Raw genomic sequence first — 23597 nt, forward strand, 5'->3', positions numbered from 1 at the left:
TTTGATCCCCCGCTCTGCCACTTGAGCTGTGGAGGCTTATCTGGTGAACCAGATTAGCTTGGGCACTCCAACACATGCCAGCTGGGTGACCTTGGACTAGTCACAGTTCTTTGGAGCTCTCTCAACCCCACCCGCCTCACAGGGTGTTTGTTGTGGGGGGTGGGGAGGGAAAGGAGATGGTAAGCCCCTTTGAGTCTCTTTAAAGGAGAAAAGGGGGGAATATAAATCAAACTCCTCCTCCTCCCCCCCCCCCCCCCACCCCAGCACAACTTCCACTGCAGGTTGCTCTTCAGAGGAAAATATACAGTTGGCTCCATGTTTTCCCTGGAAGAGGAAAATAGCAGATGCAGAGGGGAAGAATCAAGGCATGTTTCTTTCCTGGGCAGACCAAGTGAGCATGTGTGTACACATGAAGGAGGAGGAGTTGTGGACTGGAAAGGGGGAAGTTGCTGTTTTTTCACATCTGAAACAAGGGGGTATGAATGGGGCTTCCCCTTCCTTCTTCTTTCCACAGAAGAAAAGGGAAAGAAGCTGCTACAGTAGCTTCAATGTGAAGGTTGAGAAAGTGACTGCACCGGTACTAGAGGAGGGGGTAATGTGTTCCTTTTAATTGCTTGGTGAGTGTGACAAGTCATTCCCAAGTGACCTTCTGCCCAGCCCTGAAATACAGTATTTTCACCCGGGCTGAGAGGTTCACTCTTAGGTTCTGACTATGTTCCTATTTCCTAGAATATCAGGTCTTCCTAGAACCCCCTGACTCGTAAATCAGATAGAAAATTTACAATGTTATTACTATATTTATAGCTGAAAACATTACAGTAAATCAAGAAGTGAAGCGATTGCTTGCAAATACAATTAGCAGAACGTGGAATAATGGCAAAATAGCTGCAAGCATAAAAAATGGTTAGTGTAACTGTTAGCAATGAAAGTAATATGCCTAAATAACCAGTGAATGTTGCGAACCATGTAGCTTAACCTAATAATAGCAAAACCAACAACTTTCCTGGCTAGATTTTTTTTCCTAACAGGGAATGACTCCATTGTATGTTATTGTATTCTGAGCCTGTGGTTTTAAATTGTGTTTCTGTGTTACTGTTTTATTTTACTTATGCTACTTACAGTCATTTTGTTGGCCACTTGGGTCTAAATAATAAAAAAGAGATATAACTATTTCAAATAAAACGGATTAGATTATAATGTCAACTTCTGTTAAAGAGAAACTTTGTCTCTGCTAGCCTGTTTCTACATATTGGGTAAATAGTGCTTTAATTAAATGAGCATTTTGTTCAAGAAAAACATATATAAACAACACCACGAGTTTATAGATTTATACAGGCCAAGCATACAAACCTGTTTCTTTATTCCAGGGGTCTTCAAACTATGGCCCTCCAGATGTTCATAGACTACAGTTCCCATGAGCCCTACCACTTGGCCATGCTGGCAGGGGCTGATGGGAATTGTAGTCCATGAACATCTGGAGGGTCATAGTTTGAAGATCCCTGCTTTATTCATTGCTGATATTCGTACTGTTGTTATTATAAAATTCTAAAGAGCTACCATACTGGTAGCTAAACCTTCCGTTGTAACACAGTCATTGCAATATTGAAGCAAAACTAGGGCTGCTTCCCCACATGCAGAATAATGCACTTTCAATCCACTTTCAGTTCACTTTGCAAAATCCGCTTGCAAACAATTGTGAAATTGGATTGAAAGTGCATTATTCTGCATGTGCGGAAGGGGCCTAGCTGTAGTATTGTGTGAATTTCACACAAACATTCCCCATAGATACTAAATCTATTTGGAAGTCTTAAATGAAGTCTTGGGGCAGGTGCTCCCTGCCAAGAACGTTTTCCTCAGTTACAGGAAGGAATCTACTAGCTCCATGCTTATTGCCTTATGAAATAGCATCTTCCACTGAAGTGGAGGCCACACATACAGGAGCTCCGTGCATGTATAAAAACTCTTACTAAGAGCTCTTTACCAAACCCAGAACAGCTTCTTGTACTTCTCCCCTCGGAAGAACAGACTGAGAAACCTGTTTTTGTTCCTGGTTAACCATCTGCTGCTGGCTTTTTAAATCTACTGCCTTGGAAACTAACATGATGTGAATTTGTTTGTGTGTATTGGGGGAGGATAGACCTGAAAGTTAGCTGTTTGTTTCTGTTTGTTTCTTGTTTTTTGAGCTCATGGTTGGTTGATTATCCAACCAGATATGTATAACAATATTATTCCCCACACAGTGGACCAATAAAATCAGCAGGCTAAAACCGTACCATATACCGAAACGGCTCTAGCCCATGAGGCAAGCCGGCCTTCTCTATGGCCAGGGAGCACAAGTAGATTCTTGCGCAATGATTGAAGCGTCTTTTGGGAGGCAGAGACGGTCCCGTTAATAATCTGGCAAGTGTTGGTAACTTTTGCTCAAAAATACAGATTGATTTGCCCCCGCTCCATCTAATAATAGTCCTGCTGCTGGCATTAATGTCATTTGCATGAGTCATTCTTTCTGACTTGCACCTGATGTTCCATATAAGCAGATATAGTATTGATTTATCTAAACATTCAGGTAGTATGGTGGTAAAGTAGCCATTAGCCTGAGATCCAGGGATATCCAAACATGGTCTTTTGTGTGGGAGCTGTTTCATTTTGTGATTGTAGACTTAAGAATAATCCTTTCACTGCCTAACTGACACAGGGAATGGCCTTTGGCCTGAGTATATCACCCCTCACAGCAAACATAGCAAACAACATGGGTGAAATATGTGGCCCGAGTACCAGACATAATCATTTTGTCCTGAAGAATCTATTTGTGAGACTACTGTCCAACCATTTTGATGCAGACATAGCCAAAGGAAGTTGAGTTACTTCACTGTAAGGCTTCAATATAAAACTAGTTGGCTTTCCTGGTGTTAATATCTTGCTCTGTGGTAAGGCAGAAAGATTTACATATGGATGGTCCCATTCTTCCCTGACTTGGACTGATTCTGGGGTAAGCAACTCCTGGCATACCTTCAAAACAGTGGCATAGCAGAGCACTTTGCTTAGCATGTGGGGATTTTACCCCCCATGTGTTGCTGACTGTGCTTCCGGGACCAACTGTGTGTGAGAAGCTAATGGCCCTAGCTTATGCCCTGTATTACCACTTAGGCCTCTGCAGCTGCTGTCTATGCCTAAGATGAGGCCCTGAGGTTTTGGCCTTGGCATGACAGCTCAGCTTGCCCCCAGTGTGTGCCTAGCCAAATACAACTGTCTACTGCCTCCTCCTGCTGGCTGACACACAACATATTTGAAGGTAGACAGTCAAGTAGAAAAGGCTACATTCTTTTCAACCGAAAAATCTAAATAGGATTGTAAATTCATTCGGCCCGTGCTGGACTGTCTTTGTTTTATAATGTCCCACTTGGGTCCTAGTTCTAACTTGGGTCCTAGTGCCTAACTAACAGAACTAGGCAGGCACTGGGACCAAAGCAGAGAATTCTAAAACAAAGATGGTCCGGCACATGGTGGATGAAGTTACAATCTTACTCAGATCTTTCAGTGGAAAAGGGTATAGTTGGTTGTTAACTGGTTGTCCCACCTTCAGGTGTGCTAAAGGCATTTCAAACATGTTTGGGGGGGGGGGGTTGGCTGTTGTGGGTTTTCCAGGTTGTGTGACTGTGGTCTCATAGTTTTAGCTCCTTAACAGGCCACGGCCACATAGCCCGAAAAACCTGCAACAGGCAGTTGATTCTGGCCATGAAAGCCTTCAGCAATACTCTTTTGGCGTTTTGAGTATTTTGCGCTCTCTCTCTCTCTCTCTCTCTCTCTCTCCCATATGTATGGACAGAGTGTAAAAGCATACGTTTGAGATGTTCTGTAAACCCTGGCTGAAGGATGATTTGACCTCTGCCTCAATGTGGACACATGTCCAAACTTTTTGGATGACCATGGTGAGCATGTCCTTTGCACTTGGAAATGATAAAAGTTGCATTGCCTCTATACACGTTAGCAGCGGCTATTTTAGCTCTTCTCAACCTCCCTCTGTTCACATCTCTAGGAGAAGCGGTCCTTGGCAATGATACTATCAGGACAAATTACTGTGTAAATATTTGGCTTTTGGGCAACAAGGCTCTTTTTGTTTACTTCTGATGTACAGAATAAGAAACAGAAAAGGGCGAGAAAGCTTGACAAGGGATCATCTTCGCCTTTTCCCTTCAGCGCTGTTAGTTTCCTTGCAAAGTTACAGCATTTGCTGCCCCCCCCCCCCCGCCCACCAGAAGGTGACGACCCCCTAGGAAGCTCTGAATTACTGGCTTCAGTTGCAAACTTTATTTTGAAATGTCTCTTGCTGTGTGAGCCTTCCCAGAGCAGCATTAAGCAAACAGTGATTTCTCTCGAGTGCGCCGGCAAAACGCAGCTGCCAGGGGAGCAGCTTTAGCAAAGAAACTGGGGAGATTAAGAGACTCTTAAGGGTTTTACAAGCATCTGCAGCATTTCTTGATGAGCCTTGGTTGCTCCAGCAGGGTTCCTGCCATGCGGGTGGGTGGATAATTAAGCACATGAGTGCATATGATGAAGGGCTGAGGGTGTGCGTAAATAACATAAAGCAAATCAAGCCCTTATAGATGGGAAATGGGGAACCTGGTATGATCAATTTATGCCATAGGTGTCAAACTCGCTGCCCTCCGAATGTTATGCATTATGCTGGCAGGGGATGATGGGAACTGTAGTCCATAACATCCGGATGGTCTGCGCATTTGACATTTATGATTTATGCCATTGCAAAAGTAGAATTTTTGTTCATTTCACGATGTGTGAGATTATGACTATGCGTGCACATTGACAATAAATGCTCATTATTATTACTACTACTACTACTACTACTACTACTACTACTACTACTACTACTACTACTACTACTATGGAATAAAGGTAACGGTAGACCCCTCTGAAAGCACCAGGTCATTATTAACCCATGGGGTGACAGCACATCATGACATTTTACTAAGCAGACTTTGTTTACGGGGTGGTTGGCCATTGCCTTCCCCAGTCATCTACACTTTACCCCCAGTAAGCTAGGCATTCATTTTATCAACCTTGGAAGGATGGAAGGCGAAGTCAACCTTGAGCTAGCTACCTGAAACTGACTTCCGTAGGGATAGAACTCTGGTTTTGAGCTGAGCTTTGATTGAAGTGCTGCAGCTTACCACTCTGCTCCATGGGGCTCCTGACTATGGAATGGGAACATGTTTAATTATGTTATTTATACCTTTTTGCCACAGAGACTCAAGGAGGTTTACACATAGTGTGTTAGTACAGTCCACAAAGTGGATTACAGGTTAGTCTCAGGGCTGGGGAGATGGTACTGGGTCCTCTGTTTAGAAGACCAAGGAAGTCTGCAGTCTATATGTTGAATAAATCATTCTGTACGTGATGCCATTTGAATTGATTCATGGGGTAAGGCTGTGTACAAAGCAGTTGAGTTGACCAGCTTCGCATGGTCATAGGTTATGGTTGTGTATGTGTACATGCATGAGCTGCCGGTGTGGGGCCAATTGGCCATGCTGACAGGGGCTGATGGGAATTGTAGTTCCTGAACATCTGGAGAGCCGCGGTTCCCTACCCCTGGGCTAGTCACAGTTCTTCGAAGCTCTCTCAGCCCCACCAATTTCACAGAGTGTCTGTTGTGGGGAGGGGGGGAGAAGGGAAAGGAGATTGTAAGCCCCTTTGAGTCTCCTTACAGGAGAGAAGGGGGAGGGATATTAATCCAAACTGCTGTTCTTCTAAATCAGTCAAACTTACCAGAAAGTTATATGAGGCTAAAGAAATGAGGGCATTTTGCTGTAGGAAAAAATGAGACGAACAGTGCAATCCTAATTGGAGTGTATACCTGTCTAAATCCACTAATGTATATGGAATCAGAAGAGTGTAACCTCATTTAGGAGAGCACTGGAAAGGTAGTAGTGAAAAACAGAGTCAAGTTGCAGCTACTGTTTAGAGCCTCAGGTTATGAGGGGCCTCCTAATACAAATTTGTCCAAAGAGGCTCCAGTTCAGCTCCTTGAGAAATAATACCGTGTTTCCCCGAAAATAAGTCCTACCCTGAAAATAAGCCCTAGTACAATTTTTCAGTATTTTTGGAGGGGGCTTGAAATATAAGCCCTACTCCAAAAATAAGCCCTACTCCCAGATTCACCAGCACAGCCCCTGCCACGCCCCTGGAATGCCCCAGAACGCCCCCGCCAGCCCCCAGAATGCACCCACCAGCCCCAGGAACACCCCTGCTCACCCTCAGAATGCGCCCGAATGCCCTGCCCACTCCCCCAGAGCGTGCCCTGAACACCCCCGTTCACCTCTGGAACGACCACCGCCACAGCCCCGGAATGCCCCCCTGCCCATCCTTGGAACGCGCCCACCACGCTCCTGGGACACCCTTGCATCCTGAGATGCAAAAAAGGACCTGCCTCGAAAATAAGCCCTAATGCAGCCTTTACTGCAAAAAATTATATAAGACCCTGGCTTATTTTCAGGTAGTATTTTCAGTAGTCCAAAGCTCAGTTGCCAGTGCTGTAAAACCTCCCTATTGGGACAAATTTTTTGGACTCAGAGCTAAGTTAGGGGAAGTTAGGAACTTTCCATCTTTCTGTTGCTGGGTATTCCCCCCCCCCCCCTTATTAGGGTTGTGTAGACTACACATCTGAATGGATACAAAGAGGTGGAGGAAAAGTTTTGGAGGGAGTGTCAGATGTAACCATTCCAAGAAAAAAAGAAGCTAGTTGCTGATCCAGGTGCTAAAGCAACCAAGTTTTACAGTCACTGCAGAGGGACGTAGTGAATTCCTCTGTGGGTGTACTTCCTTTGTGGATGGTTATCCAAACAAACGAGGTATCTTCTCTGTCTTGGTGACAGCTATTCTTTTGTGCAAATATTTGTACCTGAATTTTCTCTCCAGTGGGCAACAAAAGCGGCTTACGACATCACTCTCCCCTCCTTTTATCATCACAGAGCTAGATTCGACTGGCTCAAAAATCACAGTGTGAGCTGACATGGTTCAGGGTGGATTAGAACCTGGGTCTTCTGGATCCCAGTATGATCCTGTAAGCACATAGGCACCAGTTGGCCCGAGCACCTGCATAGAGACATGACTGCGCCTGGCAAAAGCTATTCTGAGGCTGCTACGTGGACATTTAGCAGCACGCTCACTTGAATACAAACTGTCCTATCTTGTTGCACATGCATGGCTACCTTTTTATTTACAGCCGGAAGAAAGCAAGAAATGGACGGGATGCAGCTTCTTAACAAAAGTAGATTGTCAGAGATGGGTTTAATAACAGATCAGCAAAATGCTGAAAATACATGCATTCAAAACGCTGCCTGTCCTGGCTCAAGTATTGAATTCATCTCGCAGAGCCTTGCAGGTAGATTGAGAGCTAATGTATTTTGCATGAATGCTTTTTTACATAGGGGATAGGCTGCCTCTTCTGGCTCGTGAGTTAATTACTCCAGCACAGTGGGCTGTCCAACGTAATAAAAAAAGGGCCGCTTTGCGTTTGACACGGACCATGTTTTTTGGAAGAAAATACATAATGTCCCGACTATAATTGAGTCCCAGAACTTGTGCTGTAATGGGGTAATTTATCTTGGTTTTAAAGTTCAGTCTTTTTTTATTTAGAAAATTGGCATCTACATTTCCAATTTTTTTTGCCAAACTTCAAGATGATGTGTAATGCATACTTCTGCAGTTGCCTAACCCTCGTCCAAAATTACAAAGTATGCATATCTTGATTAGTTGTCAGTATAATGCATACCCAGCACGTCTCTCTCTCTCTCTACCTTTCCTGACTCTTTTATGCTGCGTGGGGTTTGTTTTACTTTTGTGGTGATGTTCCATGTTTATAAAACAGGGGGGAAACTGGTGCTTGGATTTTGCCTCTCTTTTCCGAACAGGGACAGATTGAACCAGTGGCGTAGATCCAAGGGGACGGGGGGGGGTGCACGGGGTGCGCACCCCTGCGAGGGCATGGCAAGAGCGTTCCAGAGCAGGGCGGGGGTGGATGGGGGCGTAAGGTTAGGGCGCAGTTCCCCCTCGCTCCGCCCCTGGATTGACCCCTGCACGAATATGATTGTCTTCATTCCCCCCTCTAAGTGACACAGTGGTGTGTGTTGGTTGGTTGGCTTCCGTGACTAACAGAAGACGTTGTTGCCTTTTTAACTCTCTCTATTGCAGGGGAAGTCAGCAGGGTGTGAACAGGGTTCTATTCTTGTCTGTGTTTTATAAGACAACTGTGAAGGAGGAAAGTGAGAGACGGGGCTGAGGAGGAGGGAAACTCTGTTATTCCTGTCCCTCTTCACCCCTCCTTATGGAGATAGTATGGCACTTTTAGAAGAAAAAAAAACTTTCCACAGAAGGAAGAAGAAAAAGCGTAGTGTGTTGTGTTGTGAAGAGTGGAAATAGAAGTGGTACATTTCAGGAAAGATCTTTTCTATATAATTGTAGAGGTGTAAGTGGAGACAGTCGCAAAGATTTTCACTTAAGTATTGCTGTCTCAATGATTGTTCGAAGACCACCCCCACCCTTTAAGAAGAAGAAGAAGAAGAAGAGTTTGGATTTATATCCCCCCTTTCTCTCCTGCAGGAGACTCAAAGGGGCTGACAATCTCCTTGCCCTTCCCCCCTCACAACAAACACCCTGTGAGGTAGGTGGGGCTGAGAGAGCTCCGAGAAGCTGTGACTAGCCCAAGGTCACCCAGCTGGCGTGTGTGGGAGTTCCCCAGATAAGCCTCCACAGCTCAGGCGGCAGAGCTGGGAATCAAACCCGGTTCCTCCAGATTAGATACACGAGCTTTTAACCTCCTACGCCACTGCTGCTCCCTTTAAAATCTGACATGAAACATAATATGTTACCAGTATAAGTTTGGGGGACGGGACTTTTCCAGTGGTGGCCCCTCTGGATGATGGGCCCAAAGTTTTCTTTTTACCCTGGCTTTTAAAGAAGAGGTTTGGTTTTTTAAAAAAAAATTGCTTTGGCAGTCCACATCTAGGCTGAGGACTCTTTTGTGAATATCATTTGAGACCTGCTAAATGTTCTATGCTGTTTTTATGCTCTAACTGGGTTTATCATGGTCCATTAATTTCCAGGAAATACCTGGAGTTTTGGGTGGAGCCTGAGGAGTACTAGCTTTGGGGAGGGGAGGAACCTCAGCAGGCTATCATGCCATAAAGTCCACCATCTGAAGTAGCCATTTTCTCCAGGGGAACCGATCTTGGCCATCTGGTGATCAATTGCCATAGCGGGAAATCTCCAGGTGCCCAGAGGCGTACTGCCCACGTACCGCCACGGGGAAATATGGTGTCACATGTCCCTGAGCGCATCTAATCACATGGGAGGGGGGTGCCAGCCACCAGCTGGAGCCTTGCACCCGCTCTCTCTGGGCTGTGCTTGCCAGTTTTGGGCGGTAGACCTGGGCACCATCGCCAACTCTGGGCAGTAGACCTGGGCGCCACGTTGGCTTTTTCGGGCGGTAGACCTGGGCGCCATCACCAACCTAGCGCTTCTCCATGAGATCAGCAGATGGCTCAATCTTTCTCTCTCTCCTCCTTGTATCTAGGGAAAAGGGAGCCGGGGGCGGAAAACTCAGGTTTTGCCCTAGATACACCTTTGCAAGTGGCACCTGGAGATTGGAACTACACTTGTAGAGGAGTTAGGGGGATGAGTTGCGTCACTTACAAAGCGGCATCTATCATACAATACCAGCAATGGATAGATTCCTATAGGGATACCAGCAGTGGTGGGATTCAAAGGATTTAACATCCGGTTCTGGTGGTGGGATTCAAATAATTTAACAACTGGTTGTATATAAGCACAATTTTAACAACCGGTTCTGCCGAAGTGGTGCGAACCTGCTGAATCCCACCACTGGATACCAGTCTTGCCTCCTGAGGATGGGAATCCCAAAGGCTGTTGGCAACCGTGGTTCAAGACCCCCCCCCCCCATCTCTGCACTGCTTAAAGAACAGTTAATCCTTGGTAGTTAATTTATCTATTGACTAGAATAGCTCCCTGCTCCACTTAATTCTTCTTCCGGGTCAATCTTAAAACCCAGTTTGCCAGCCCTAGTTGTGAAAGGAAAATCAAAATTCATGCCACTGAAATCAGTGCTGATCTGAGCTAGTAGCGTGCAGCATTTCTAAGACAAACATAGGCTCATTCCGCACATGCAGAATAATGCACTTTTAAACTGCTTTCAGTGTTCTTTGAAGCTGTGCGGAATGGCAAAATCCACAAGCAAACAGTTGTGAAAGTGGTTTGAAAACACATTATTTTGCATGTGCGGAAGGGGCCATAGAGAAAAGGGGTTGTTGGTAAGTTCTCTCCCTTTGCACATGATTGATATATTATGTCTGGGCCTGATGAAGGATTGGGGCCGGTCTGCTAGTAGAATTTTGGTCACTGTAGGGCAGGTCTGGTTTTTAGGCAAAAAGAGTATACTGCTCTGGGATAAAGAAATGACTTCATAGGGTTTGGTTGTGTTCCCTGCAAAGTCTGGCATGGTGAGAAACTGTTTCCTGGCCATCTTCAAGTAAACTTTCAGTGCTTACAGTTGGCCAGCCCCATCGTCATCCCAGGAATAGCTATTTCTGTCACTTACATGATCACAACCCAGAGTTTCTGAATTATGATTCACCCTCTTAAAATGACAAGGCTCAACCGATTCAAAAAACACGTGTGTGGGGCTGGTGGTGTTTGACAGTTAATTTGTTCTTCACAGTTTCCTGTTTTCATGAGGACTAGCTGTGTGTGTGGGGGGGGGGGGCTTTCATGATAGCGATTTGAAGCTACTTCATGTCACAGGACACGGATGAATTTGAATATTTGTCCCACTGATTAGAAATGCTGTAACGGTATATCAGAAATAGAGGTTTGGGTGCAGATGTCTCTCCAGACAATGGGTTTGGTACAGTATGTGCTCTCTGTGTGTGTCTCTCTCTCTGTGTGTGTGTCTGTGTGTGTGAAGTGCTGTTCTTTTTGCCTTCCTCCTGACATCCTGGTTGCTATAGTGCGGCGATCTATTTGTGAACACGCATAGGAGATAGTAGCAGCAGTTAAAGAGAAAATGTTTTCTGGTCATAACTTCATGGGCAATCATCCTTCTTGAAAAGGGGCTGTAGAAGACCTAACGAGGAGCTCTTTCAGGTTTCCAGTCACCAGGAACATAATACTCATTTTCTTGCATCCTTTCTTTGGTAGCTTCGAATTTTCAGTTTCTGATAGTTTCTGGGTGTAAAAAAAACAACAACCTGTCGAATGCCTGATTGTTGTACACAGTACATTCCAGTGCTTCAGCCATCTTTCAAGCAGGTCGGTAAGCTGTATGTTGTACAGTGAAAACTAGCTGTGTTTTAAGACTTTCCGTGCCTATGTGTATGATCTTTCACACATACATGCACATACACACCCCTTTGTGTACCTGCGAAGTCGTGCAAGGTAACATGATGTACTTTCTTCTTCTTTCTTCCAGCTGTGAATGAAAGAGCTACTCTTCAGCCTTTGACATTCAATTTTACAAGTGTTAAAGAACAGTGATAACGAAAATGCCACCTCCAGCTGATATCGTGAAAGTAGCTATAGAATGGCCCGGTGCCTTTCCCAAGTTGACAGAAATTGACCAGGTAAGTCTCCAGTTTTACCTGTTTGTACATTCCTGTGAACATTGGCCTAAATATGTTTCTTATATCCCCCCCCCCAAAAAAAGATCTAATCTGGTTATACAAATGCAGATTTAATTGAACTAACCCCCTAACCTTTGCTGAATTTTGATTTGGCAAGCATTTTGGATGCCCCGCCCTCCCTTCCCACAACTTCCGGTTCTTAGCCGAATTAATTTCTAATACGTGTAGATTCTTTATATGTATAGATTCTATACAGTCTAAATATAAAATTGTAAATAAATTGAACTTATAAAATTCTATGCATGTATGCATATTCTATGAGGCAGGCTTGGGTTTATAGGATCGAATTGAAGATTATTATTCATATGAATAAAATGAATGTAGCAATTTTCCATGCTAGTTTTGTGTGTTCAGTTGTTTAGCTGGTATTTAACTGGCTGAAACGAGGGGTAAGACAAACCTTTTTGTTTCTTGATGGTACCTTGTATAAAGCCAAATGTGGTATATTCATGTTCAAACTATTTAGAGAAATTGTTTAAGGCAAGCATTCTCCAAAAACTATACATTATAGATCAACAATGTATTATAAGGTAGTGCTTAACTTAGTTGTGCAATGCCGTTGTTCCAGTTGTAGTCTTGGGCAGCGAAAGTTGTGTGCTAGAGATAGCTCTATTCCTCTTTCTGCTTTGTTTGAATGGAAGTTCCTTTGCGTGTATTGTCAAAAGATTTCATGGCTGCTATCAACTGACTGTTGTGGGTTTTCCGGGCTGCGTGGCCATAGTCTGGTAGGGGCAAAAACTACCAGACCACAACAACCAGTTCCTTTGCTTCTTGAATGGTGCCTTCCAAGTTTCTCTTGTCCCTCCGTTCTTTTCTCTGTAACTTTTGTGTGGCACGAGGCCTGAGTGACGCCGCAACAGAGTTAAGAGGTGCTTCAGTAAAGGGCCTGACTCTAGCATCTCTGTTGCCATGACACCATATAATATGGAATTGGTCTTTCAGTAACCTTTAGACACCCATCATTCCTTCCATGGACAAAATCCACTGTTGTCCCCCCTCCACACAATGTAGGAAGAAGTGCCAAAGTTTCAAGAGCCAACATGGTATAGTGGTTAAGAGCAGTAAATTCTAATCAGTATAACTGGGTTTGATTCCCCTCTCTTCCACATGAGTGGCAGACTCTAATCGGTGAACTGGGTTTGTTTCCCCACTCTTACACCTGCAGCCTGCAGAGTAACCTTGGGCTAGTCCCAGTTCTTTCCGAACTGTCTCAGCCCCACCTACCTCACAAGGAGTCTGTTGTGGGGAGAAGAAGGGAAAGTGAGTTTGTAATCACTTCGAAATTCCTCACAGGAAAGTGGGGTGTAAATCCAAACCCCTCCTCTTCTTCAAGATGAAATTTCACAAGTATCAGAAGAATCTTTGTTCTCTTTAATAATTTTGTGACTCCCTTGGATAGGATTGTGGATGGGTGGGTTGAGGCTGTGTGTGTTTTGAGGATGGATTTCACCTGGCCTTTTGCAAATGTATCACCTGGATTCTTTGTTTCTAGTGGTTTTTGTGTTCTGTGTTAAGAAGTTTCAGCTTGTGTTAAGTCTTAGTCTTGGTTTTTGGCACTGGGATTTTTAGTTGTCGTTAGCTGTGTTTAGTGCTGTCCAGACGGAAAAATAATCAGATATTTAGAGCTGGATCTTGGATCAAAGTCAAAAAGCTGAAATGGTGTCTGAAATTTTTAAAAAAACTAGGCAGTAGATGGTAAAAATGAATTACTGATATGTGGCACGACACTCCAGTCAGCTACTGAAGTGTACTGAGACAACTGCCACCATATTATATCAGTATCCACCACACCAAGAGATGAATGTGACAGCATCACTGCTGGCATTTTAAAGCAATTTAAAAATGCTCCAAGGGTTCGATCCTGGCCACTCCACATTGCGGTGGGCTGAGGTGCTCTTATTCCTCCTCCCCCTGCGCCCGGAAACTGGTATGGTGGGGTGTGAAGAAAGTGTATATATTCCTTTAAATTTACTTTTATCTTGTATATTGGGTCTTTTAACCATTTGGTACTTCTAGGTTGTTTACAATGCAACCATTTGGCCCTCATTAAAGTTGTGAACTGTGTTTCTGTTTAGTTTAGGTAGTGTTATTCTTTAGATAATGGATTTGGCTTTTACAAGGCCACATTCTAAACTGGACATATAGGTCTTAATTGCCAAGAATGCTGTGGGGGGGGGTCATCTCCCTCATCGACTCTATTCTACACCCAATTGGTTAATTACTGATCAAATGATCTAGATGAGCCAATTCTATAAAACCCCTGATACCATTTTAGGGAGATTCATTCTACAGAAATTCATTCATAAGGATTCTTCTTAAGATTTTCTCCTTTTTATTCTTCTGCCTTAGGCTGAATAGCCTTGTATTGTACTGTTGTTATGCTTGGAACTGTCTAGAGCTGAGAGAGAGGGCTGATTTTATCATTTCTTTTTCTTTCCTTCTAATAACATTTTAAAAATCTCAGCTCTATGAGAGTATCTGGATAATGAACCCTGGTTTCGGTACGTTACTTGTAAGGCTTTGGGTAACCTTTTCACATGGGGGGGGGGGGAGCTGTTCTGATTGGGACCTTGAACCATTGTTTAAATGGCATTAAAACAGTATTTGTGGCTATGGTGTACCTGGTTGCAAAGACCAGATGGAAGCTGACTAACGTGGGCTCCAACCTTGGGAATGCCCCAACCCCGCTGCACTGTCATCCTATTGGACACCAGTATTCCTCCACGGCAGACCCAACTGCTGTGCAGTGCCCTCCACAATTAATATAAAATTTCCTCCCATGAGTCTTCAGGAGGGGTGCTCCAGCCTAAACATTATGTTTGGCAGAATGACTGTAGCATCTCAGTCAGTTCCAGTGGGAGTTCCAGATGTTTCATGGGAGAAGCCTTCCTTCTTTGTCTTTGCTGTATCTAGTTTGGTTCCAGTTCTTACCCAGTATTGGTGCCCTTCCTCCCATACATATTTCTGCCTATATATGGGCAACCGCTCAAGGAGGAACAAGGATGCCCTGGGATTCCTGAGGCAGTCTGTACTATAGCAGATAGGAAATCCTAGGATCATCCATGTTGTCCAGCAAGCATCATCCCATCTCCATGTCCTGACTAACAAGACAAAAGGGAAGATTCTGGGAGATAATATTAATGAGGCAATTTTGAGGATGTCTGTTCATTATTCTGACCGCTGCCTGAGAAATTGGTATATATATATGTCTTTCTAAAAGCTTGCAGTAAAGGACAGATTTTAATATCTCCCCTCCTTCAAATGAAGCTAGGCTGTTTGCTTCAAAAGCTGCCAGGGGGATTTAGGCCAAATGTAGGACTGTAATATAGTTTTGTGGTGGTGAAGCATATGTTCGCCACAGAACATGATGGAGTTGCCTAGACAACACTCTTGAGTAGCACAAATAAGAGCACTGGAGTTTCTTCTGAGGTATTCTCCTCACACCAAGGCCATTATTACTGATGAAAATGACTGTAATGTTATCTTTAGCGGAGCCGTGTTGGTATCTCCCCTCTCCCCTAAAACAGCCTGGCCCTGACTTCCTATTTTTATTATCATCATCCCCTCCTGCTGGCACATCTTGTAAATTAACGTAATAAATTGAAAAACCTGAATAAAAGACACCAAATAAAAGACATCTCTGTTTCAAAAACCATTGCCAGAAGATTCCGGAAACGTCATGGCAGCTTCATTAATAAACTGCGGAGGTCACGTGTCAGTACTTGAAGCTAAGCCTTTCCTTCAGATTTATTTATTTATTGGAACCATTTATATTCCCCTGTTTGCCTGAAGGCTCCTGGGGCAGCACACAACATAAAATAGATAGAAAACTATTAAAACCCAAGCCCACATCAAAGTAGTATGAAATGCGTTTTTAATTATTATTTGTACTGATGACTGTATAAATAATACAACCAGTTTAGCTTAATGTAAAAACACCCCAGTCAAAAGCAGACGTGGAAAGCAGTTGTCTTAAACATCAAGTGGAATTTGAGTAACAGAACAGGGAAAACTGGAAAATGGTTTGTAAATTAAATTGACAAAACAGTAATCAGTAAAACAGAGACAACTGAACCTTACATTACCCATATTTAACAAGTCCCAATAGACGAAAGTGCCTACACCTGTTGCCGGAAACTCAGTATAGATTATTTCAGGCATATAATCTTCCTGATGAAAACCAATAAAATGACCCAAGCAACACACCCATCCATAAAAAAATATTTACCCCTAAAATTGATCCTGTATACTGTTTTGAGAATCCTTGTTGCGAGTGCCATATAAGCAAACACAAGAATCTCTTAAAGAAAGGATAACTGGCAAAGATTAAAATAGCAACAGCATCTGTCAGCCAGAGAGAAATTCCTTTACACACATAGGTTAACATCAAAAAGGCAGCAGCAGGCTGCTTTCCCAAGGAAGATACGGTGAATGCCTCCACTGAGATAGCCCTGCTGAGTTTCCTAGGATCGTAGAGTTGGAAGAGACTGGAAGGGTCATCCAGTCCAACCGCCTGTCACACAACCAAATCACTTCTGACAAAAGTCAAATGGCTCTTGCGGGGATCGAACCCACAACCTTCGTGTCCTCAACAAACTGAGCAGAAGATGGAACCCACATTGGGCTGGACATCGCTGGTCTAAGTATGGCTGGCAGATGCTCAGGGTCTGCCTGCTGCTGTTGCTTTCATTTCCCACTAATTCCTTAAATCAGGTTTCCAGCTCAGATGTTCAGGAATCCATAATTCCCATCAGCTCCCCTGTCAGGCATGGCCACTGGCTAATGCTGGTAGGGGCTGATGGGAATTGTAGTTCCTGAACATCTGGAGAGCCGCAGGTTCCCTACCCCTGCCTTAGATGATTCCAAGCCCTTCCAATTAATCTTGTCTCCTCACTTAGCTGGCACCTGTCTAAATGTACTCAGTAGATGAGGAGATCCGGAGGGACCATGGCTGAGGGGGAGAACATCTGCTGGGCATGCGGAAGGTCCCAGGTTCTGCTCCTGGCATCTCCCATTTAAAGGCTCAGGTAGGAAGTGATGTGAAAGATTTCTGTGGGGATCCTGGCGAGCTGCCGCGCTCTTGAGCAGACGATGCTGACCTTAAGGCTGGTCTGGTCCTTATAAGCAATTTCATGTGTTCGTGTGAAATCATCTGCCATGTTTTTATCCGGGTTTTGCTCTGGGGAGCTCAGTGTGGTCAGTAGGACATTCTGCCCTTCATGTTATATTACCGCCGCCGCTGCCGCCGCTGCCGCCGCCACCACCACCAATATTTTATTGGCATTATAGTACAACAGAAGGGTTGAGGAGGATTAGGACTAGGTTAGGATTAATAGATACAAACATTATAAATAGTTAATTAAAATTTGTTAAAAAGAATATCAATCAATAAATACTAAGATCTAGGGCGGATCTGTTGCGCCAGCGCCAAGAATTTAGCGACGTCTACGGATCTCTGAGGGCATTGATCACAGAGCAGATAAAAAGACTTAACTCTATCCAGTGAGAGGACATAATTCTCAGTATGAAGATCTATATACTGTCTTCTAATTGAAGCATATAAGTCACATTCCAAAAGGACGTGCTCGATTGTTTCAATGTCTTTTCGAGAACAAGGACACGTTCTTTGATGGTAAGGGATCTGACGAAATCTGCCGCTCAAGACTTCTGAGGGAAGCGTCTAACCCTTCATGTTATAATAATCCTGTGAGATAGGTGTGAAAAAGAGCGAATAGAGCGACTTGGTGCAGTGGTGAAGAGCAGTGGACTCACTGGAGATCTGGAGATCAAATCTGGAGATCAGCGTTTGATTCCCCACTCTTCCACATGAGTGGTAGTGAACTAATCCAGTGAACCAGATTTGTTTCCCCACTCCTACATTCTTGCTGGGTGACCTTGGACTACTCACAGTTCTCTCAGGACTCTCTCAGCCCTACCTGCCTTGCAAGGTGTCGGTTGTGGGGAGAGGAAGGGAAGATGTTTGTAAGCCGCCTTGACACTCCTTATGGAAGAGAAAGACAGGGTACAAATCCAGACTCTTCTTCTTATAGCCCAGTAAGCTTCATGGCTGAACGAGGACTGAGTCTCCAACATTCAGTGACACAACTCCAGCACCCTGCTGGATGTTGACCAACTTGTCACTTGCCAGCACTCTAGCAAACCTTTGCCTGTCTCAGCTTTGGCTCTGAGTTCAGGGCTTCAGTGGCTATCCAGTCTGTTGGAGTTTCTGAGGTATTGAAGGAATTTTCCTCTGTACAGACTACAAAGTGCAGGAATCATTCTTTACCAATCGGGCTACTCTTGCAGCCTCCATTAGACTAAAAGAGCCACTGGAGAGAAAGTAAAGGGCCTGTAATATCTTTATTAATTTTCTTACTATTTTTGTTTTTTTGCTGCATCTGTTTCTTGCCTTCCTCCAAGGAGCTCTGGGAAGCATTCAAGCTGGCTGTTCTATTTTAAGAGTCCAGTCTGCGGGGAGGGGGGAAGTCTCGCTTCTGGAGCTTGCGCAGCCTTGCGCCGATGCTCACCCCATTGGCGCAAGCAGGAAATGCGCCAGAAGAGGGCCCAGAGAACGTGGCCACCTGATTCCAGCAGTGAATGTTCCAGCACTGATTTCCCAGCCCCATCAGCGCAGGATGATGATGCGCCCGCATGGCTGGGGGTGTTCTGGAGGCATGGCCAGGGGTACAGTTGACCTTAGTTGGTTTCCATCCCAGCTTTGCCTCCTGGAATGCCAGCGCCCACAGCGAGAGGGTGACACAAGCCCATGGGGCCAAGTGAAGGGCTTTTTGATGGCAGGAAGGCTTTTTTTGTGTTTTGGCTCCCTGAGTTACCAAAAGCCCTCTGGAAGCATCAGAACTGTGGATTGGGCTGCCCGTCTCCTAACAATGAACTCTGCAAGATCGGTCAGACTTGAGAAGGAGTGAGTCTGAGTGGCGATTGTGGAGCAGAGGTTTAGAGCTTCAGCCCAACACTCCTAGCCTTCTTAACTGCAAGGGCGGGGGGGATGGCCAGTGCTTTTAAACAGTTACATGAATTTGGACAGCTGCTGCCTGCTAAACCACTGCATTTCTAATTGATTTATTTTAAACTTCTATCCTGCTTTTATCCACAATGGGGGACCTGGAGAGGTTTTGTACAGCCTTCTCGCTTCCTCCCTTTTACCCTCATAACAGCAGTTCTGTGAAGTAGGCTGTGAAAGAGGCTAGCAATGTCAGACAGCCAACTTCCAGGGCAGAGTGAACGTTCAAACTCACCCTCTGGTCCTAGTTTCACATTCTAACCACTATACCACAGTGGTGGAATTAATTCGTGGCATAGATTCGGAACCCACTGCCCACTTCCTAAGCACAGTTTATCATGCAAAATACTTTTGTATGGGGAATGTCCCCCTTCCTTGAAAAACAAAAAAGTTGTGAGGTACAATTTTGAGAACTTTGCCCCTGAGGATTTGTACCTCAGCAAAGTGAAAAGTCCTTGTTTAGAGTTAGAAACATGTAGGGGCAAACTTGGAGAAATGGGCTTGAAATAATGGAAGAGGCTGCAGAAGCGTTTTCTCCGAATAATCCCTCCATGCAATTATTAGTCATGCCACAATGGGCATTATGCGGCTAAGTGCTGCAACTTGGCCTTCAGAAGGATTTGTTGTTCGGGGCCTGCTATGCTGTACAAAGATGCAATAAACAAACAACTCACTGAAGTACATTCTGTGACAATAGTGAAGCAGAGGACGATGCAAGGCCTTTCCTGGCCCCGGCCTTGTTTGTTCTGCTCCTGGCAGCCTTGTTGTGGTTCCTTCCCTTCCCTCTTCCAGTTACTGGCTCTGAGAAAATACAGGGGCTTGTAAAAGAAGGCTCTGATTTAGCACTAAAACCGGGGGACCGCCCAGAGTGAGAAATACAGACTGTTTTTTAAAGAAATGCCCAAACCTGGTTTTGAATTGATGCACAGCTGCTTCAGAAAACAATTCTGTATGTACCTCATTTAAACCTCACCTTTCTCCTCAAGTGACTTCTGCCATTCTCCTTTTTTCCATGTTATCCTCACACCAACCCTGTGAGGTAGGTGAGGCTGAAAGTGTGACTGGCGCAGGGGCCTCCAGCAAACCTTCATGACAGAGGTGGGATTCGAGCCAGGATCTCCCAGATTCTGGTCCGAGTTTGTCACCGCTACTCCCCACTGGCTGTTTTGTATTCTTTTATTTTTTAAATTTATATTTATTATTTTGTATTCTTTGTGTTTACAGTGATCTTTTGAGGGTGCAAAGTGACTTGCATCTTTTTAAGTAAGTTGATAATAACTCTGCAAGGAAGCTCAGTGTTGTTACCCGGATACTCCAGATGGTGAAGACTCTCAGGATGTTAGAACAGGAGCTTGCCTAAAGGGATCCAGTGGGTTGTATTCTGCGATCCATCAGCAGAAGGTGCTGACTATTGCAGATCTTCCCTGCTCTCCCTTCTCTGTAGCAGTCCCTGTCAATCTTGGGCAATGTTTATTCCTGGAATTGGGAGACCCACTGCCTGTGGGCATGTGTGAAAAGGTCTTTCTGACGTCTTCCGTATCTGGAGCTCTGCTGACATAAGGAGGTAGGAACGGTTCTGCCTCTCCCTCCTTTTGCTTATTGCTGTCTGCAGACCCATTGCTCCATGTGGGTTGCTTGGCCCCTGGGAATCAACTTTCCCATGGTCAGACTGGATTGTGGGAGAGAAGGAAATGCGGAGAAAATCTGCGATCCTGGTAAAAATGGATTACTGGATCCAGCGCACTGGGTTTGTGGCCACGGTGAAATTTCAGCCATGGTCCTTTCTGGCTTATTAAATTCACAGTGTTGATTTATTCAGCTCTTGTGAGTTTGGGGCCAACCAAACTGCCTTTTGACAAGAGTGAAGTGTGATATATATCTGAAGGCTTGCCACCTTCCACTTGTCTAGTGAACTTTGGTTTGGCAGATGCTTTGAGGTGGGAGTAAAGCATCCTTCCTTATTCATCGCTGACTCCAGAGCTTTTCATCTTTTTTCTTTTTCTTTCTCTCTGTCTTTTGAAGTTGTTCAGGTGAGCTCTTCTGGTGTGAGCTCTGTCACTGAAGGGGCTGGGTGCTAGTTGGCGTTTTATGATAGGTTTGCCATTTGCTGATGCATCTGAGTTCAGCATGTGACTTTTAGCTTGTTATTTTAAAAATTGTAAACTGCTTTGAATCCTGCAATCCAGAAAAAACTGGAGTGTAACTGTTCTTAACAAATACACAAAAAACAAGACCTCTCTGTCCCTGTCTCCAGCATCTTGTGGAGCTGAGAACCTGCAAATGAGGAGGAACTCCAGAAATGTTTACTTTTGCAGAATCTGTGGACCATTGGGCGGACACTTGGCCACCAACATTGTCTGCTACTCCTTGCATGCTCTATACAGAAATGACCCCGTGTCCCTGCTGCCCGTGGAGTCCAGTTGCACTTTTATAATTATTATTATGACTGGAAAAACTACGCTGTTTTCTTGGGTTGATGGATGCTGCTTCCTAATTGCTCTGCTGACAAATCAAAGACCCTTTCCCCTTCTTTTGGCTGAAACCTGGGCCCCTTCCACACATGCAGAATAATGCACATTCAATGTACTTTGCAGCTGGATTTCACTGTGCAGAATAGCTAAATCCACTTGCAAACAATTGTGAAAGTGGATTGAAAATGCATTATTCTGCTTGTGCGGAAGGGGCCCTGGAGAAGAATTTCATCATAACTGAATGGAAAACAAAACAATTATTGCTAGACCAGCAAGGCATTTCCCTACCCCTCCTCTAGTGGTGGGATCCAAAAATTTTAGTAACAGGTTCCCATGGTGGTGGGATTCAAACTGTGGCATAGCGCCAATGGGGCTGGGCATGACGGGGGTGGGGCATTGCTGGGCGGGGCTGTGGCAAGGACGCAGCCGCTGTGCCGGTCCTTGGGCAAGAAACGAATGCACGCAGGCGCAGGCTGCTATGAACGCCTGTACACTTCCTGCTTGACTGCTTCAAGTTCTGCGCGCTACTGCTGAGAAGAGGGGCGTAACAAAGGCAAAAATCATGTGGCAAAATCACCAATTAGTAACCTCCTCTCGGCACACACAGATAATTAGTAACCTACTCTTGGGAACCTGTGAGAACCTGCTGGATCCCACCTCTGCCCTCCTCCAGTATATTTTCAATGTATATATTTCCAATGCCTTCTTTTCTTGATAGATTGGGGAGGCTGTGAAGGTCTCTGAATAGCAAAATAGAGGGGGAGGGGGAGGAGGTGCTTAAAACTTCAGAATCGAAGAAAATTCTTTTCGGGGAGAGAGAGGGGAGCCTGCCCAGTGGAAAGTAGCCTGCTACCCTGCTTCTGACTCCTCTCCTTGGGGTTTAACTCATTTTTTCTTTATGGCTTGCAAGAAAGTCTATTGTGGATTTTCCGAACTGTGTGGCTGCGGTAAGGTAGTTCTTGCCGCTGACCTTTTGCCTGCATCTGTGGTTGTCCTCTGCAGAGGTAAAGCCCTGAAACTTCAGGCCGAAGCTTGAGACCTGGCAACTGCGTGGATAAACCTGTGAGTATGTATTGTGGGCAGTACCCTGACCTGGATGGCCATGGCTAGTCCAATCTTGAAGGAACTCAGAAGCTAAGCAGGGTCAGCCCTGGGTAATACTTGGAAGAGAGACCACCAAGGAAGTCCTGGTGGCCAGGAGGCAGTCAGTGGCAAGCCACTTATGAACTTCTCTTGCCTTGAAAACCCTTTGTGAGGGGTTTTTGTAAGTATGCTGTGACTTGAAAGCATTTACACACACACTGTGGGTAGTCACCTCCTAAATAAAATTACTGACCATGTGTTCATGGAAAACAGAAGAGCATACAAAGAAGAAGAAAAAGAAGAGGAGTTCAGATTTATACCCCCCTTTTCTCTCCTGCAAGGAGACTCGAAGGGGCTTACAATTTCCTTTCCCTTCCCCCCCCCCCCACAACAAACACCCTGTGAGATGGGTGAGGCAGAGAGCGCCAAAGAATTGTGACTAGCCCAAGGTCACCCAGCTGGCATATGTTGGAGTGCACAAGCTAATCTGGTTCCCCAGATAAGGCTCCACAGCTCAAGTGGCACAGCAGGGAATCAAACCTGGTTCTCCAGATTAGAGTGCCCTTGCTCTTAACCACTACACCACACTGGCAAAGGGAGAGAATGCTGAGATCAAGGACATGTGTGGGTGTTGTGGAACTCATTCTGCTTTGTGACTGTATGCAATATTTCAAGTACGTGAGATCTAAGATGTTCTAGCGTGGCCGAGAAAGACTCGTCGCACGATCAGGCTGAAAGTTTCTTCTTAGAGGAGGAGAAGGCAGCAGCAGCCTGGACTTGAAGTTGGCATTCCTTTGGAACTCATTACCTTATCATACAATTTATGTCTATTTAATGGTTCAGATGTTGCGTCATTATGAAACAGTTGTTATTCAGCAGGTGACAGCAATAATTTCTACACGTCTTGTGTAATATGGAGCCTGGGGGTAACATGTAGCATGCCAGTCATGTGTTTTGTGCCTCATCAAGTGTGTGAAAAACCCCATTTTAGTGGCTTGCCTGGTTGAAGAAACAAGGTATGTATCAAGCACATGGTACTGTTTAGCTAGCTAGCTGTTGCAGTACAAGGCTGTCTTGGATGCATGTGACTGGGGAATGTTCATGTTGTGCAGGTCTGTCTTAGAACTTGGTTGCCCTAGAACAGTGGTTCTTAACCTGGGGGTCGGGACCCCTTTGGGGGTCGAACGGCCCTTTCACAGGGGTCGCCTAAGACTCTCTGCATCAGTGTTCTCCATCTGCAAAATGGATAAATGTTAGGGTTGGGGGTCACCACAACATGAGGAACTGTATTAAAGGGTCGCGGCATTAGGAAGG

General features: G+C 44.9%; 1 protein-coding gene across 1 annotated transcript in view; it reads left to right on the forward strand.

The window, feature by feature from the left end:
* ELMO1 (engulfment and cell motility 1) overlaps positions 1-23597 on the forward strand; it is a 395692-nt gene that overhangs the window by 66212 nt on the left and 305883 nt on the right. The window contains exon 2 of the mRNA XM_048510558.1: positions 11498-11648. Within this exon, the coding sequence (XP_048366515.1) occupies positions 11571-11648 (78 nt within the window). The 5' untranslated portion in view covers positions 11498-11570. The remainder of the gene's footprint in view (positions 1-11497; positions 11649-23597) is intronic.

Source organism: Sphaerodactylus townsendi, linkage group LG11, assembly GCF_021028975.2.
Source record: "Sphaerodactylus townsendi isolate TG3544 linkage group LG11, MPM_Stown_v2.3, whole genome shotgun sequence".
Classification (NCBI taxonomy): Eukaryota; Metazoa; Chordata; class Lepidosauria; order Squamata; family Sphaerodactylidae; genus Sphaerodactylus; species Sphaerodactylus townsendi.